Source organism: Hirundo rustica, chromosome 7 (assembly GCF_015227805.2).
Source record: "Hirundo rustica isolate bHirRus1 chromosome 7, bHirRus1.pri.v3, whole genome shotgun sequence".
NCBI lineage: Eukaryota > Metazoa > Chordata > Aves > Passeriformes > Hirundinidae > Hirundo > Hirundo rustica.
The window spans coordinates 14101485-14115131 of record NC_053456.1 but is presented as its reverse complement, the minus strand read 5'-3'; the positions used below and the strand labels follow the sequence as shown (position 1 = coordinate 14115131).

General features: G+C 35.6%; 1 protein-coding gene across 2 annotated transcripts in view; it reads left to right on the top strand.

The window, feature by feature from the left end:
• MAP3K2 (mitogen-activated protein kinase kinase kinase 2) overlaps positions 1-13647 on the top strand; it is a 46306-nt gene that overhangs the window by 18442 nt on the left and 14217 nt on the right. For both annotated transcript variants that reach the window (XM_040069524.1, XM_040069523.1), the window contains exons 3-10: positions 1332-1450; positions 3100-3140; positions 5633-5732; positions 7562-7675; positions 8281-8380; positions 9294-9424; positions 11424-11503; positions 13383-13450. In XM_040069524.1, the coding sequence (XP_039925458.1) occupies positions 1332-1450; positions 3100-3140; positions 5633-5732; positions 7562-7675; positions 8281-8380; positions 9294-9424; positions 11424-11503; positions 13383-13450 (753 nt within the window). The remainder of the gene's footprint in view (positions 1-1331; positions 1451-3099; positions 3141-5632; positions 5733-7561; positions 7676-8280; positions 8381-9293; positions 9425-11423; positions 11504-13382; positions 13451-13647) is intronic.

Below are 13647 nucleotides of genomic sequence, written 5' to 3'. Positions count from 1 at the left end.
TATTGGTGGTGAAACTTGCTTTTATAAGTTTGCGTATCTTAGTAGATTTATGAATAATGACAGCATGAGTGATGATCAGAGTTACTCATTTTCAGACCAACTTTCTGTTCTATATTAAATTAGAACACTTAGACCCCACAATTTCATTTTATGATAAATATATTTGGTTGTACTTTAGTAGAATGTGAAGGAATTCTCATTGTTGCTGAATATGTGGGATGCTTGCTTGCTGCTTTTAATGCTGAGCTTTTCTCAGGTCCATGTTTGAGAAATACGGTTCTTTGTAAATCACAGCATTTAGCAGTGAATTCTTCAACAAACATTCTGAAGGAGCATGAAGGCACACAGTCAACACTTCTGGAGATAAATTTTGTTATCCAGTGTTCTAGATACATGCTGACTGTAGTACTATTGCTGTCACAAGGAACTAATATAAAATATTAGAAATAAATTACTCTTAGTGATGGATGTACAGGCTTTTGAGCTCCTAAGTGCTTTCCTGTCTCAAGGAGCATTCCAGTTCTAGGGCAAATCTTGTCTATCATGACATCACAACTGCACCAGATTGTCATGATTTAGGATTTTTTGTCAACTTGAAACCTAAGTTATGTGGCATTCCTGCCCCTAAATTGTCCCCTGGGTTCAATGCTTCTGATTCTCCTTGTGAATTCTCCCTTTAATCCCTAAAGTCCTCAGTATTTTCAGTCCTGGAAAAGTTCTGTGCTGTTTTATTTTTGGTTTGTTTATTGTTTTTTTGTTGAGGTGGGGTTTTTGTTCTGGATTTTTATAATGCTCTGTGGGCTATCAGCAGATGCTCAGGCAGTTGAGGTGTTCACGTGGGAGTTTGTGTATGCCTCTCATGGGCATGATGATACCTGTTTAGGACAGAGGAGAAAGAGTTCAAAAGAACTTGCTTTTTTATTCTTTATTTTATGGAAAGGAGCAGGAAGTATGACCTCTAGTAAACATCTCATCTATGGATATTGTTTGAATTGAAGTAGACAAGGCTTTCCCCTGCATCCCCTTTCTGTTATTAATACAGCCTGAAGTTGTGTAAAGTTCAATCTTTGTTATGACTTCAGTTTTTTTAAACCTGTTATTGAATTTGGGTTACTGATTAAGCTGTTTATTTCCTTAAGCACTGTTAATGATAAATAAAAATGTTTACAGTGTGGCAATTCTTTTTTTTTTTTTAATCTGGGAATTATATATTGAAGTGTAATGCAGACTCTTAGATTTTAGACTAATGCCTGCCTAATTATGAAATGAGACAGTAATGCCCTTCGAAAGTTACAGTCTTTTACACTTGTCTGGTCTTTTTCTCTGAGCAGATGAGCAGCAAGCTTTGAATTCAATCATGCAGGATTTGGCTGTGCTTCATAAGGCCAGTCGTCCTGTATTGCCCCAGCAAGAAGCAGGAAAACCAAAGTCATCTTCACCTAAAAAACAGGTAATCTTCAATATTCTCACCAATGTTCTGAACATGGAATGTCCTGCTGTGGCTTCTGTAATTATTTTTCTTGCCAGACCAGTGAGCATACCAGAATGAGCTATTAGTCTCCCATGTGTGCTGCCATTTTCTTTGTTCATATTCTTACATTGGCAACAAAATGAAATGGTGGCATTTCAGAGCAGATCATAGTGTATGCTTAAATAAATGAATTGAAGATTATAGAGGTATTTACATCATATGTAAAGTGATTTTATATTTGTTGTTATTATATTGGAACTATGCTATTTTAAAATACCAAGGAATAATTTTATAGGTTTAGTAGATTATCCAGTTGTCACCTGGGTGACACCAAAGAATCACACCAAAGAGTGTCAGTATAGCAGCAGAAATATGCTTAAATTCTTTCACTGCATCTTTGGCCTCAATTTCTTGTTCATGTCCTGGAAATAAGTGTTCTTTCCAGCTGCATTTTTTTTCTGTAGATACTGAACACAAATAGAAAAGCAGTAAATACTTAGTTGATAGGTTTGAACTACTATATAGAGAGGTGAGGGGAGGATATAGACTTCTACTCAGATTGAGTTAACTGTATGTTTATTTGATTTCATCCTTAATTTACAGTTCAGTAAACTTCAGTTTGAGCTTATTTTAACCTTATAAAAATCAAAATATTTGGATATATTTGGCTCTTAAACTATCAAAATCAAATGTCTACATAATTTTTATGCTGTGTTTTAAAAGTTGTAAGAGTTCAGTGTGTAACCCAGTGGTGCTTTGCTGCTGTCATGAAACTCACATCTGAGCTGTGACTTTAGACATTGTGGTAACATGCATGTATTGTCCAAAACGATTTGAGTATAATCCATGTTTAGAAAGTTAGAAAAAATGTTTATCACGGTTTCAATTTGTGGATTTTGAAAATAATAATTTGAAAATTGGTTCTTTTGGAAGATGAAACACTGTTACTTAGATAAACTTTGTGGTTGAATGCATTATGTGGTTTTTTTTGTGTTGAACGTGCATGTGGTTTTTCCTGCAATAGTTGCTAATGCCATTTGATTCTTAAAATTATGATTTTGCAAAGCAATGTTATTGCCATGTAACTGCAAATATATACAGATATGGTTATTGGGAAATGTATTGCACGACTGCTGGCTTAATTACATGTATGGGTTTCTATGGTAATGCTTTTGAAACAAGATATATTTCTTAAGCCTGGAATGCTCAGCTGTAAAGTATACTGTATTACAAACATGTTATTGGTAGCTAAATCTATCTGCCTTTTCAGGATAGAGAATTCTTTGGTAACCAGTTCCACATTAAATTTGAAGTCACAAATCTGTTCTATGTTAACATGCATTGATAGAAAATAATGTTTATTTACAGATGCATTCACTGTACTTCAGAATAAATATTTGTATTTTAACACTTCAAGTTTTTTTTAACAAATTTTGGTTTTTAACTCTTTAAGCCTCTATCGTGTACCTCAGCAGAAGTAGCTTGTTAAAATACTTGATATATTGAAAAGGACAGAAAATTAATATGGAATTTAGTTCAAGTGTAGGAGTATTGAATGGGAGTTAATGGGCTTCATCAAAAGAGGTAATAACAAACTAACACTGGTTCCTTTATCTCTTTTCTTACAGAATGATGTTAGAGTCAAATTTGAACATCGAGGTGAAAAAAGGTAAGGAAAAGCAGGCTTGTCTCTTTGTTTATAGAATTTTGTTGTGCTCCTGTTGTAAAGTTTCCAGTTAACAGTTTAAAATGTTTCAGATCTCTAAGTTTTTTTTGTTTGAGCTTAAATTTAATTTTTATATGAACACAGTTTAAAGAGAATTAACTGTTTAAAATGTGGGTTTTAAGTATGCATAAATATCATACTGTAACTGTGTCCAATGTAGCGTCCTTCTTTTGGTTACCCTTCAGATAGATGTTTGTGGCCTTGAACAATTACTTAAGTCGTTAAAATAGACTTGAAGTTTGAATAGACCAGAAAATAAATTTTTGTCCTTCATTGTGTGTGTAATAAGTGTGTGATAATTTATTAATACCTAGAGGGAGAGGTTGGATTGTACTTCAGGGGTGTCAGTCTGACAACTGTAAGAGGAAAATTATTAGATTTAGATTGTTTTAATTTAATCAGTTAAAATCTATTTGCATTTTCTTTATGAGAGGTGGATGATGCACCTGCTTAAAGTATACAAACATCTGTCGCTATATAATCTCTTCTCTGGTGGCTGCTCAAAAGCTTTTACAGAATTTGATGTATAATTCCATGCAGAACTGGTTTGTTGACAATTAATTTTGCCTGTCTCTTTCTGAAAGTATCAAATTTCATTCTACCTACAGAGAAATGATTAGAGAATAAGATCTTTGAAAATACTTATGGAAAAAAGAAGTAATATCCTGGGCATGCTATTTCTCTAGAGAAGTAGTAAATTCTTTAAGTAAAACAAGCTTCAATAAAGCCATTAGTAGTTCTGGGCAGTCCTTAGTGTGATGTGCAACAGTTGAGTGCGTATCCACGCTGATTATGATATGTGCCCTCTCTTCACATGGAGCAGCAAAAACCAGTGTTCCCTAGGTATCAACATTCTTTGGCTTCTTCCTATCACTTCTCTGAACATCACATGTAAAAGTGCATCAGTAATGGTTGAGTTCTCTAAATAATTTGGAGGGAATAAGTCTTTTTGAAGGTTTTGAGAATTGAGGTCTCATCTGCCTAACAATTTCTTGTGAAGTAAGAGGAAACATGAACTTCAAACAGAGAAATGTTTACTTGCTGCCAGTCTGCACAGACGGTGCCTTTTGCAGTTCATCATATTTCACTCTCACAGCGGACTAAGTTAACCAGTTCAATATTAATACAAGCATAAAGTAAGTGCATAGAAAGATACTTTTCCCAGGTTTTTATTCTTGTGTGCCTAGCTCTCTTATGAACTGTCCCAAGTGACTTCAGCCTACTTGCCCAGGGGTACTGGGCAGCCTAGGCTCATTGCTCTGCATGAGTTATAATACTTCTGTTTGCCTGAGCATGTAGCCCTAATGGTCAAGTAAAGAAATCATACAGGAAAAAAAAGTTATGCAATGGCTTTCTCACTAGTTTTTCAAAAGGGAAGTGAAAAAGAGAAGTGATTCCAGACTTGCTTTCAGTGGTGAATGTGGCATTTTGTTCCAAGGAGCATGTAGTGTGATGGGTAGAGTTGAAGGCTTACTGTCCAAATTGTTAACTACAGTGAGAATTGGTTTGCTTTTTTGCGGGCTTGATCTGTTTGGGTTTTTAGGTTTTTTGTTTTGTTTTGTTTTGTTTTGTTTGTTTTGTTTTTTTAATAATTTCTTATTGGAAGAGGCCTGGTTTCTAGCCTGATTTCAGTGAGAAAAATTGTCCCCCAAATCACTACACTAACTGAACTACTGATGAAAGGGACAGGTACCCTTTGCTAGCTTTTCTACTTCACAGCATTTGAGTGCTCTATCTTCTTTGAAGGTGAATTGAATGACCTTTATAGCTTAGTCACTATTAAAAGTTCTTTTTTGTTTAATGGTGTTGTATCTCAAAAAATAAAATGGTTTTCTGCAGTAAAAGGTTAGTTATAGCAGTTGGGGGTAATTGGTTTGATGAGATATTGAGTTAAAAGAAAATCTAAGCTGTTGACCTACAGCTGCACCATTCTTAAAGGAGCATACTTGAAGCGCAGTTAGTGATGGAGCGGGCAGTTTGAGTGTGTACTTCATTATGGTAAACATGGTGGCATTTAGTTACATTCCTCAGGTAGGATAGTCTTTTGGATTTCCAAAAAAATGCGGACTGCAGGAGTAATACCTTTCTTATGCTTAGCTTCTCAGCCTACTCCATTGTCTTAGTTTTCTAAAGTGGAAAAATGTAGAAGTTTCTAAGAATTTCCCTCTGAAATGGAGGCTTGCAAAGCATTAAGCAAGTAAAATAGTTACAATGAAATCTAATTCTGTATCTTATTATCCCTTATCTTATTATCCCTTTTAGATTTTTCACTGCTTTTCTTTCTTCTTTGAAAGTCTCAAAATATGGAGGACAGGGAATAAAGTATAGCATCTAATGGTCTTTTTAGTAATAAATTTAGTTCTGAGATAAGTAATGAGTTGCTAGATTTTCAGAGGAATGGACAGAAACTCTATATAACTTAAATTGTGTTTCAGGATCCTGCAGTTACCAAGGCCTGTTAAACTTGAAGATCTTGCAGCTAAAGCTAAAGTTGCTTTTGGACAGACTATGGATTTACATTACAGCAATAATGAGGTAATATTCTGTGTCCTCTAAGTTCTTGCCTTTGACACTGATAATTTTAAGGCTGAAATTTGCTCTTGTAAGAAGTCAGAACCACTTCTGTGACCAAACTTAACTCCTGTGGCAAAAACCCAGTTTTCTAATGTGTGTATGTGTGTTTTCTCAAACATGTAAGTCTTGTCTGAATTAGGATAGGCAGCAAATGCATGAACTGTTTCATGAGTAGCATTATATCATAATGATGCCTCCGACTTGTTGAGGAGTGGATAAATTGTCTTCCTGATCTACCACAGTCCTGTTGTGTGACCTTGGGAAATTCTTTACCTCTTTGAGCTTTGTCATATTTGCGAATTTGAAATGGCGTTTGTCCTTTCTTGTAGATAATTTTCTTTAAGGATTAATCTTGTTAGGTGATTGCTAGAATGCTGTATTTAGATAATATGCAGATTGGAGAACTAGGCTTAACTATTGCTCCTCTAAAGTGTCTGGTTCCGAAAGATTTCTTGGTAACAGGGCCAGCACTGCCAAGCCACTTATGCCTGATCAGTATTGCTTCTGGCTTTCCTTTAAAAGTAGGGATGGAATTAATAGCAAACATATTTACAGATGCAGGATCCATTCTTAGGGGTTACATCTGGCTTTTCCCTTGAGTCAGTAAAGCGTGTGAAGGCTTATTTATCTGCTTGGTTAAGCACAACGTAACTGCTGTATCTGCTCTGCATCTTTGCAGAAGAAAATGCCAGTGATTGCTGTTTGTTGGTTACTCATTACATTACCAGCACTTCTGTGAAACTGATCCTCAAAATGAAGAATTCCAAGAGAAGGTTTTTGGAGGTTAGGAAGGTCAGGTGAAATGCTTCATAATGCTTTAGCCTCAACTTCATCCACTGGTAGATTTTTAGACATTTGGGTAGGTTTTCTGCTTCTTACCTTCCACAGTAGTTGGCAAACCATCCCATCGCCTTTCAGACATGCAATGATAATAATGTGTCACTGGTATTAAAAGTGCAATTTAATAAGTAAACATAGTCATCATTTTATCAAGATCTTTCTCCTCAAACCCATCTCTTTTTGTATAAAAGTACTTTATTTTGATTGGTGGTGTATTTAAGCATCATTGACTGAGTAGAATAGATTTAAAACAGTAGAATAGATTAATTCTACTAGTAGGAGAGATGTAAAAATCTATATTCTGTTTTTCCTTTGTTACAAGCAGAAGCTGTAATTAACACTCCTGAAACACGAGCCAAATTTTAATTGTTATAGAATTCAGATCTCAACTGTACATTAATGGCATAGTTTTCTGTTCTAAAGATACATGTATGCCAAGTTAATTCTAGTTAATTAGATCCAAGTGAGATTCTAGTGAGGACTAGAGTTGTTGCACATGGATCACGTCTTCCTTAACAAATGCTGTTTTTCAGTGGAGAAATTCTGATAGTGATGCAAATTTAAACAAGTATATTTGTAATACTTGAGATACAAAAATCTGCTTTATACTCTATGAAATAGGACTTTTGTTTATCTTACAGACTTGTGTTATTTTAGACATTGACCCAATTGTACCCATTTTGCTGAGACTTTTGGATATTTATGTTCTATATATGCAAAATCGTTGCTTCTTGTGAAGACTTGTTCCACTTAATAGTGAAATCTGAAGGAAGAGTTAAGGTTGAACTCCAGACTTTTTAATACTTACTTAAGGGATCTTTTAATAAGGTTTATTTTCAAGTTGATTGCTATGCAATGAAAGATTCTGCTTGTTTTTCTGCACTTGAAGTCCTCATTTCTTTCCTGTGTCCTGTTTAAGACTTTTTTTCCCTCTACCCCTTTTTTTGTAGCTTGTAATTCCATTAACCACACAGGATGACCTGGACAAAGCTGTTGAACTACTTGACCGTAGTGTACATATGAAGAGTCTCAAGATACTGCTTGTAATACATGGAAATACACAGGTATGAGTAGACATGCTAAATGTCTTTTTCCTCAGCTTTCATAATGAAGTATAATTTGTATCTTTTCTTAAAGATGGCATTTTCCCGATTGAGTATAATACTGATTGCTCCTTCATTTCACTTTATGCATCCATTAGCATTTTGTACTGACTCAGTTTTAACTCTTTCCTAGATCCTGTTCCTGTCTTTTTGTTTGCCTACCCTACAGTGGTAGAAAAGTGAGCCTTAGTAGAATGATACAAAAAAAGCATACAGAATTTAAGTAATGGTAATTGTTTGAAACTTAAGTCATGTGTGGGAAGTTCATTTTTCGTTGTAGCAAAGACTAGTGGTCTATAGATTATATGCTGAGCTATTTCGGTATTGTCTAACAAATCATAGAATTGATTTGACAGGATTTGTATACTGGTGCATATTGAAAATTAATTTTTAAGACTACGAATTAGCTACTAAAATAGATGAATTGTGATGTAAATTGGCAAGATGCTTTTTTGACTGCTTAAAAGATGGAATGTACTGCACAAAGCTGATAAAGTCTACAAAGTATTTTCATTGTCAGGAATGTAAAGTAATAACTGCAGGTTGTAATACTTATGCATTTTCAGTCACCCAGTGTAAATAACGTGGAGCCCTTGCCCTCACTGGAAGATTTAGATAATACAGTGTTTGGTGTGACAGACAGAAAAAGGCGACTGTCTGTAATAGGTAAGCTGCATATTTCAATAGCTTTAATTGTAAAAATGTCTTTTGTAGTATTCTCTTTATGAAAATTTTTCTCTCAACACAGACTGTCTCTTCTATTCATCAAGGACTACTATAGAATTTGCATTTGCGGTAGTGGATTTTGAATATTAAGACAAAAGTGTTTTAAATCTGTAGAATACATAAAATTATCAAAAAACCCCACAAGTAAATCAGTGTGTGTAGAGTTACTTCAGGGTAACCTAAAAAGCTGATAATACTCCCCTTTATTGTCTGATACAGGAACCAGCTACTGAAAAATCTGCATATATAGCAATGTGTTTCTTTGCTCAGTTTAGGACCCCCATATTTTTTTTACTGTATGAGCATTTGTTTAAGATACTGATTTTGGGATTGATAGAACCTTTTTGCTTATTCACGTTTTAAAGCTGGGTGATGTCAACTTCGAAATTTAATTATGAAACTAGAGAGCTTAATGAAAATTTTCCAGACAATTTAATTAAATATTATGCATTTATTACAAATGTATGTATTTATATTCTTACAGACTTAATATTCAACAAAGAAAAACTGAAATTCTCAAGGGCTGGAAAGCTACATGGGTGGAAGGGTTTGGATTTTGATTTTGTTCAACAGAAGGAATTTACCCAGCTCAATGTGTGGGCAAATTTCATTTCTGTTCCTGTATAATGAAAATTCTCTTTAATGTGATTGAGGCAACTCTGCCCCAAATTTTTTGTAATTTCTACATTGCAGATTTTAAATGCTATTCTTAAGTCTTGTACTGCACAGGCATTTGGGAGATTCCTAAAGCAAGAAGCGATCCAGGCAGGCTCAGTGCCTGTGAAGCATTTGAATAAAGCCCTTGAATTCTGTGTTAGTGGAGAGACTCTGACTGGCCCTTTTCTTTCAAAAGGTTCCAATACTCGTGATAGGAGTTCCCCTCCCCCAGGATACATTCCAGATGAGCTGCATCAGGTGGCTCGAAATGGATCCTTCACCAGTATCAACAGTGAGGGTGAATTCATTCCAGAAAGTATGGATCAGGTACGTCCATGATTATTGAAATTAACGTTTTTATTAAGTTTATTTATGAAATACTGCTGTTCAAGAAGGATATGGAATTATTAGAGCAGCAAAAATATTGATAACTCTACTGGTGATGTAAGGTTGAAATAGTTGTGTTGTTTAGTCTTGCAGAATCTAATTGGCTTTTTTCCTCTATCTCTTAAATTTTTTAAATATGCTTTTACAGGGAGAACAATAACATTCTTACTTGCCACAGTAGTTGAGTGAGATAGTGATAAATACAAATAACAGCAGAGATGTCTACTGATTAGATGTCTACTGGTTAGAAAGTACAAGCCCCTTTATTTTACATAAGCAAGACCAGCTTTACAACTTTTCCAGGTCATTAAAAGGAGATTTTAAGAAAGAGTTTGAATCTGTCAGAATTATTTGGACTCAGTTGATGCTTGAGAGTTGGACTCCATGATCCTTGTGGGTTCTTTCCAACTCAGAATATTCTGTCGTTCTGTGTGGTAGGTACTGTGTTGGGGTAGAGATAAGGGGTTGGAGGTAGGCCTGGTATAAATAAGCTCTGGGAGACTTGCCAAGTTCACTTTTTGTTGTGTAAAGGTCACAAATCTATATTATTTTCTTCTTCTAAATCACCTGCATTAATGTAGGATATCAGCACACTTAACAAAAATAAAATCCTACTCTCTGACTATAAAAAATTGCCCTTCAAAACAGCAGGAAAAGAAGCAGGAATGTAACTGCTCACAGAATTGGCAATGGAGAAAGAGATGTTTCAAGGAAGAAAGAAAAATAATGCTGCATACACAAATCAGTTCAAGTTGTTGTTGACATTGGCAGTGTACTTAAAAATGGCAAGAGGCAACGGTTTTTATGAGCTGACTAAATGAGAGACAGATGATAAAATAAAGGCAAAGGGATAGTGAAATTTGTTGCACAATTTTAATGACTGAGCTGAGAATAGAGGCTGAATTTCCTACTTTCCGGGTCAGGGCTATTCATTATCATAGCCATGTGGTCACATCCAGCCCAGATCTGGATTCATTCCAATGAAATAGTTACTTTTGGCCTGGGCAAAGTAATTTCTGGTCACTGACTGGTCAGACAGACAGATGGTTCCTTGAGCCTGGGATGTCCATTCATTCTTAAGTATTCCAGAAATATATAACCTGTCGTGTATGCATTGCTATGTGAGCTGTCAGCAGTTTAAATTAATGAATTTTACTTTCTTAAGAAGGCCAGGTTAGTTCAACCTAAGCGGCCTCAAGAGTCAGTTTGGGGTGGTGGGCACACAAATTCAGTTTTCCCCTCACTACATTGCCACATCACCTTGACAAGTGTTGGCCATGCTGCCTTTATCTGTCCCAGCCTGCCCAACAAAGACAAGAAGGGAATTTGGGAGTGGAGGGTTTTGCTCTGCTCTGCTGTTGACCTGCCTGAGCACAGCTATTTGCACAGTGACAGCAGATCCCACACCTTCCGTGAGAGATGAGGGGTTGGGCCATAGTGCATTGGGTTAGAGAGATAATCAATATGGTTCAGCATGAGACAAGAGGAATAGAAATGCTGAACCTGTGGCAAATGTTGTCCTCCCCAACAGAGTGTTCATTTAAATGTTTGGGTTTGCAGAGTGCAAACTCATGTTCTGGACACTATTTCTTTAATAAGTTCTTGATTGTTGTATGGCAAAGTGTGTGCCCAGGATCTTCAAGATGCAGCACAGACCACAAAACTTGGAGGGATAACTGCTTAATTTACAGCAAAAGACTGGTATCAAATTCATAGAAAATAATAGATGTTATACAATATACCAAAACAAACTTCATTTTAGGGGGGAGCTCATTTAAGGCAACAGATGAGCTTTCCACTCTGTTTTTACCAGTTCTTATCTGATTTGGATTTGTTTCTTATTAGCTGTTTTATAGCAAAACCCTTAGCTATTTAGAAAAAAAAATGAAAAAACCAAAACCTTGAACTTGTTGATCTTCCTCTGTTTGTTATTTATTAGATGCTGGATCCGTTGTCTTTGAGCAGTCCTGAAAACTCTGGCTCAGGAAGCTGTCCCTCGCTTGACAGCCCGTTAGATGGGTAAAAATTATTTACATTAATTAATTATCTTTATTAGATTGCATAATGTCTCCGTTGTAAAATAAAACTCCTCTCGCTTCCAGAAATTCTTTTCTAAGTTCTGGAATGTTTATAAAAGCTTATTGAAACTTAATTGCTTACTAATACATGAAAAATACTGTAGCACCCCTTTTTTTTCTTTTTTTTTTTAAATAATTTGTGTTTAAACCACAAGAATTTAGATTTAAGGTCCTAAAAAATTATACTGAAGGTTTTTACTAAATGTTGCTAGGTCTTTCATATGTGTGGTGTATATTCCCTGGCAGTGAGCCACTCCAATAAATCTACAGTTCTTAGGCACTGCCAAGTGAAGTAGGCTTTCCTTTGCCAAAGCAGGGGGTACCTAATTCGAGGAGGGTAGAGTCATTTATGAGTTGCAACAGGCAGTCCCATCCTTTCTTTTGCAATTACTTTCTGTTCCTCTCCCCGTGTTCCTGTTGCAAACTTTCAACTTATTTTTCTTTGTTAAAGCCTACCAGTCAGCAAGAGGCAGTGTGTGCTGTGGGGGGTCTTTTTGAATTGACCTCTGAGGAGACCCCTGTGTTTTGAGGGGGTCACTGTCCACCAGCCAAGTCAAGTAGAACATATTTCGGTTTGGTTTATGGTGGTCAGGCAAATAATCTTGGGTTTAATGTGCAGATTTGTTCTTTGTTTATTTCAAACTGTGAAAGAAATAAAACTGCTAAATAAATACTTTATTTAATTGCTAAAAGAGTGAAGAGTTGGAGGTCACTGCCTGTGGCAATTAATCAGAGCTGTATTATTCAGTAGTACTATTTCATCTGAGAATGTGGTTTGAGGACACAAGTAGATTTGGTCTAATAAATACAGTTTTGAATTTAATAAATCTGCATTTCACAAGCAAGAAGACAATAGATGTGAAAAGTATTTTGTGGTTTTAATGTGGTAAGTTATACATACACAGTGTTTAATGTAGCTCCACAGAGAAGAAATTTTACCTAGTTGCCAAATTTAGGATTTTTGTGGGGTAGGAGTGGAAGAAGGGGAAACAAAGCAAACTTAATGCAACTCATATTTCTTCTTCAAAACTTCTTTTGGTTGTTTTTATTTACTTGATTTGTCACCTCTACTTAGTTTGTTTTCCTTTTTTTTTTTTTTTTTTTCCATTTAAATATTTCCTACAAAGATGTAGGTTTTGTGTCTCCATTTAGCTTCTGTTACCCATTAGAGAAATTCTTACCAGAAAAAGGAGGACACTGTTTTGGTATGTTTATGGAAATAAACTGTTATCGATTGCTCTGACTGGCAATCCCATCCATTCCTTTTGGTGGCTGGGAGTTACATACCAACTGTAGGTAAGAAACAATGCGATCATGTAAGAACCAAAAAATTCTTCATCATTCTATAACTCAATAAAATCACTCTCTTAATCCTATGGCTTTCTTGGAGAGAAGAGGAAATGTTTTTCCTCATTAAAAGGTTCTACATTTTCTTGGTTAAATTTCCTCCGGAGTTTTTGTAGTCTGTATAACCAGTTTGCCAGTCTGTAAACCTTTGTGTTTAGCCATAAAGGTGTTAAACATAACAGTGTTCCTTTGTGGCTGTACTTGTGATAATTCATGTTTTTACTAATATCATCGCTCATTAACAGAGTCTGTTGCTTTCTTACCTACATTAAGCTCAGTAAGCAAGCTTTTCCATTTTTACTGATCCTCAGTTGTTACAGTTACCTACTAGTATTGAGTTTCAGAATTGAGTTTCGCCTTTGTAAACCGGTGCAGCAGCCTATATAGCAGTGGCTTTTCATCAGTAGGAGGACAGTAAGCTGAAGTCTAGATTAACAGTAATTTTTAGATTCTGTGTATTTTTACACTTCCAGGGACAACTATCCCAAGTCTCGGATGCCAAGAGCACAGAGCTATCCAGATAACCATCAGGAATTCTCAGGTAGGCAAAAATCACTGGAGAACACACTGCCTTCCTAGAACTGCTCCTCTTGCAAATAATAGGACTTAGAAGGGATGTTCACACTGGAGAAGTATTGTATTACACAAACAATATGGTAAAAGAAAGCAAAACAACAAATGCACACAGTGAAGGATAGCATGGAAATACAAGAAATTTCACGTTTCTTCCAGATTGTG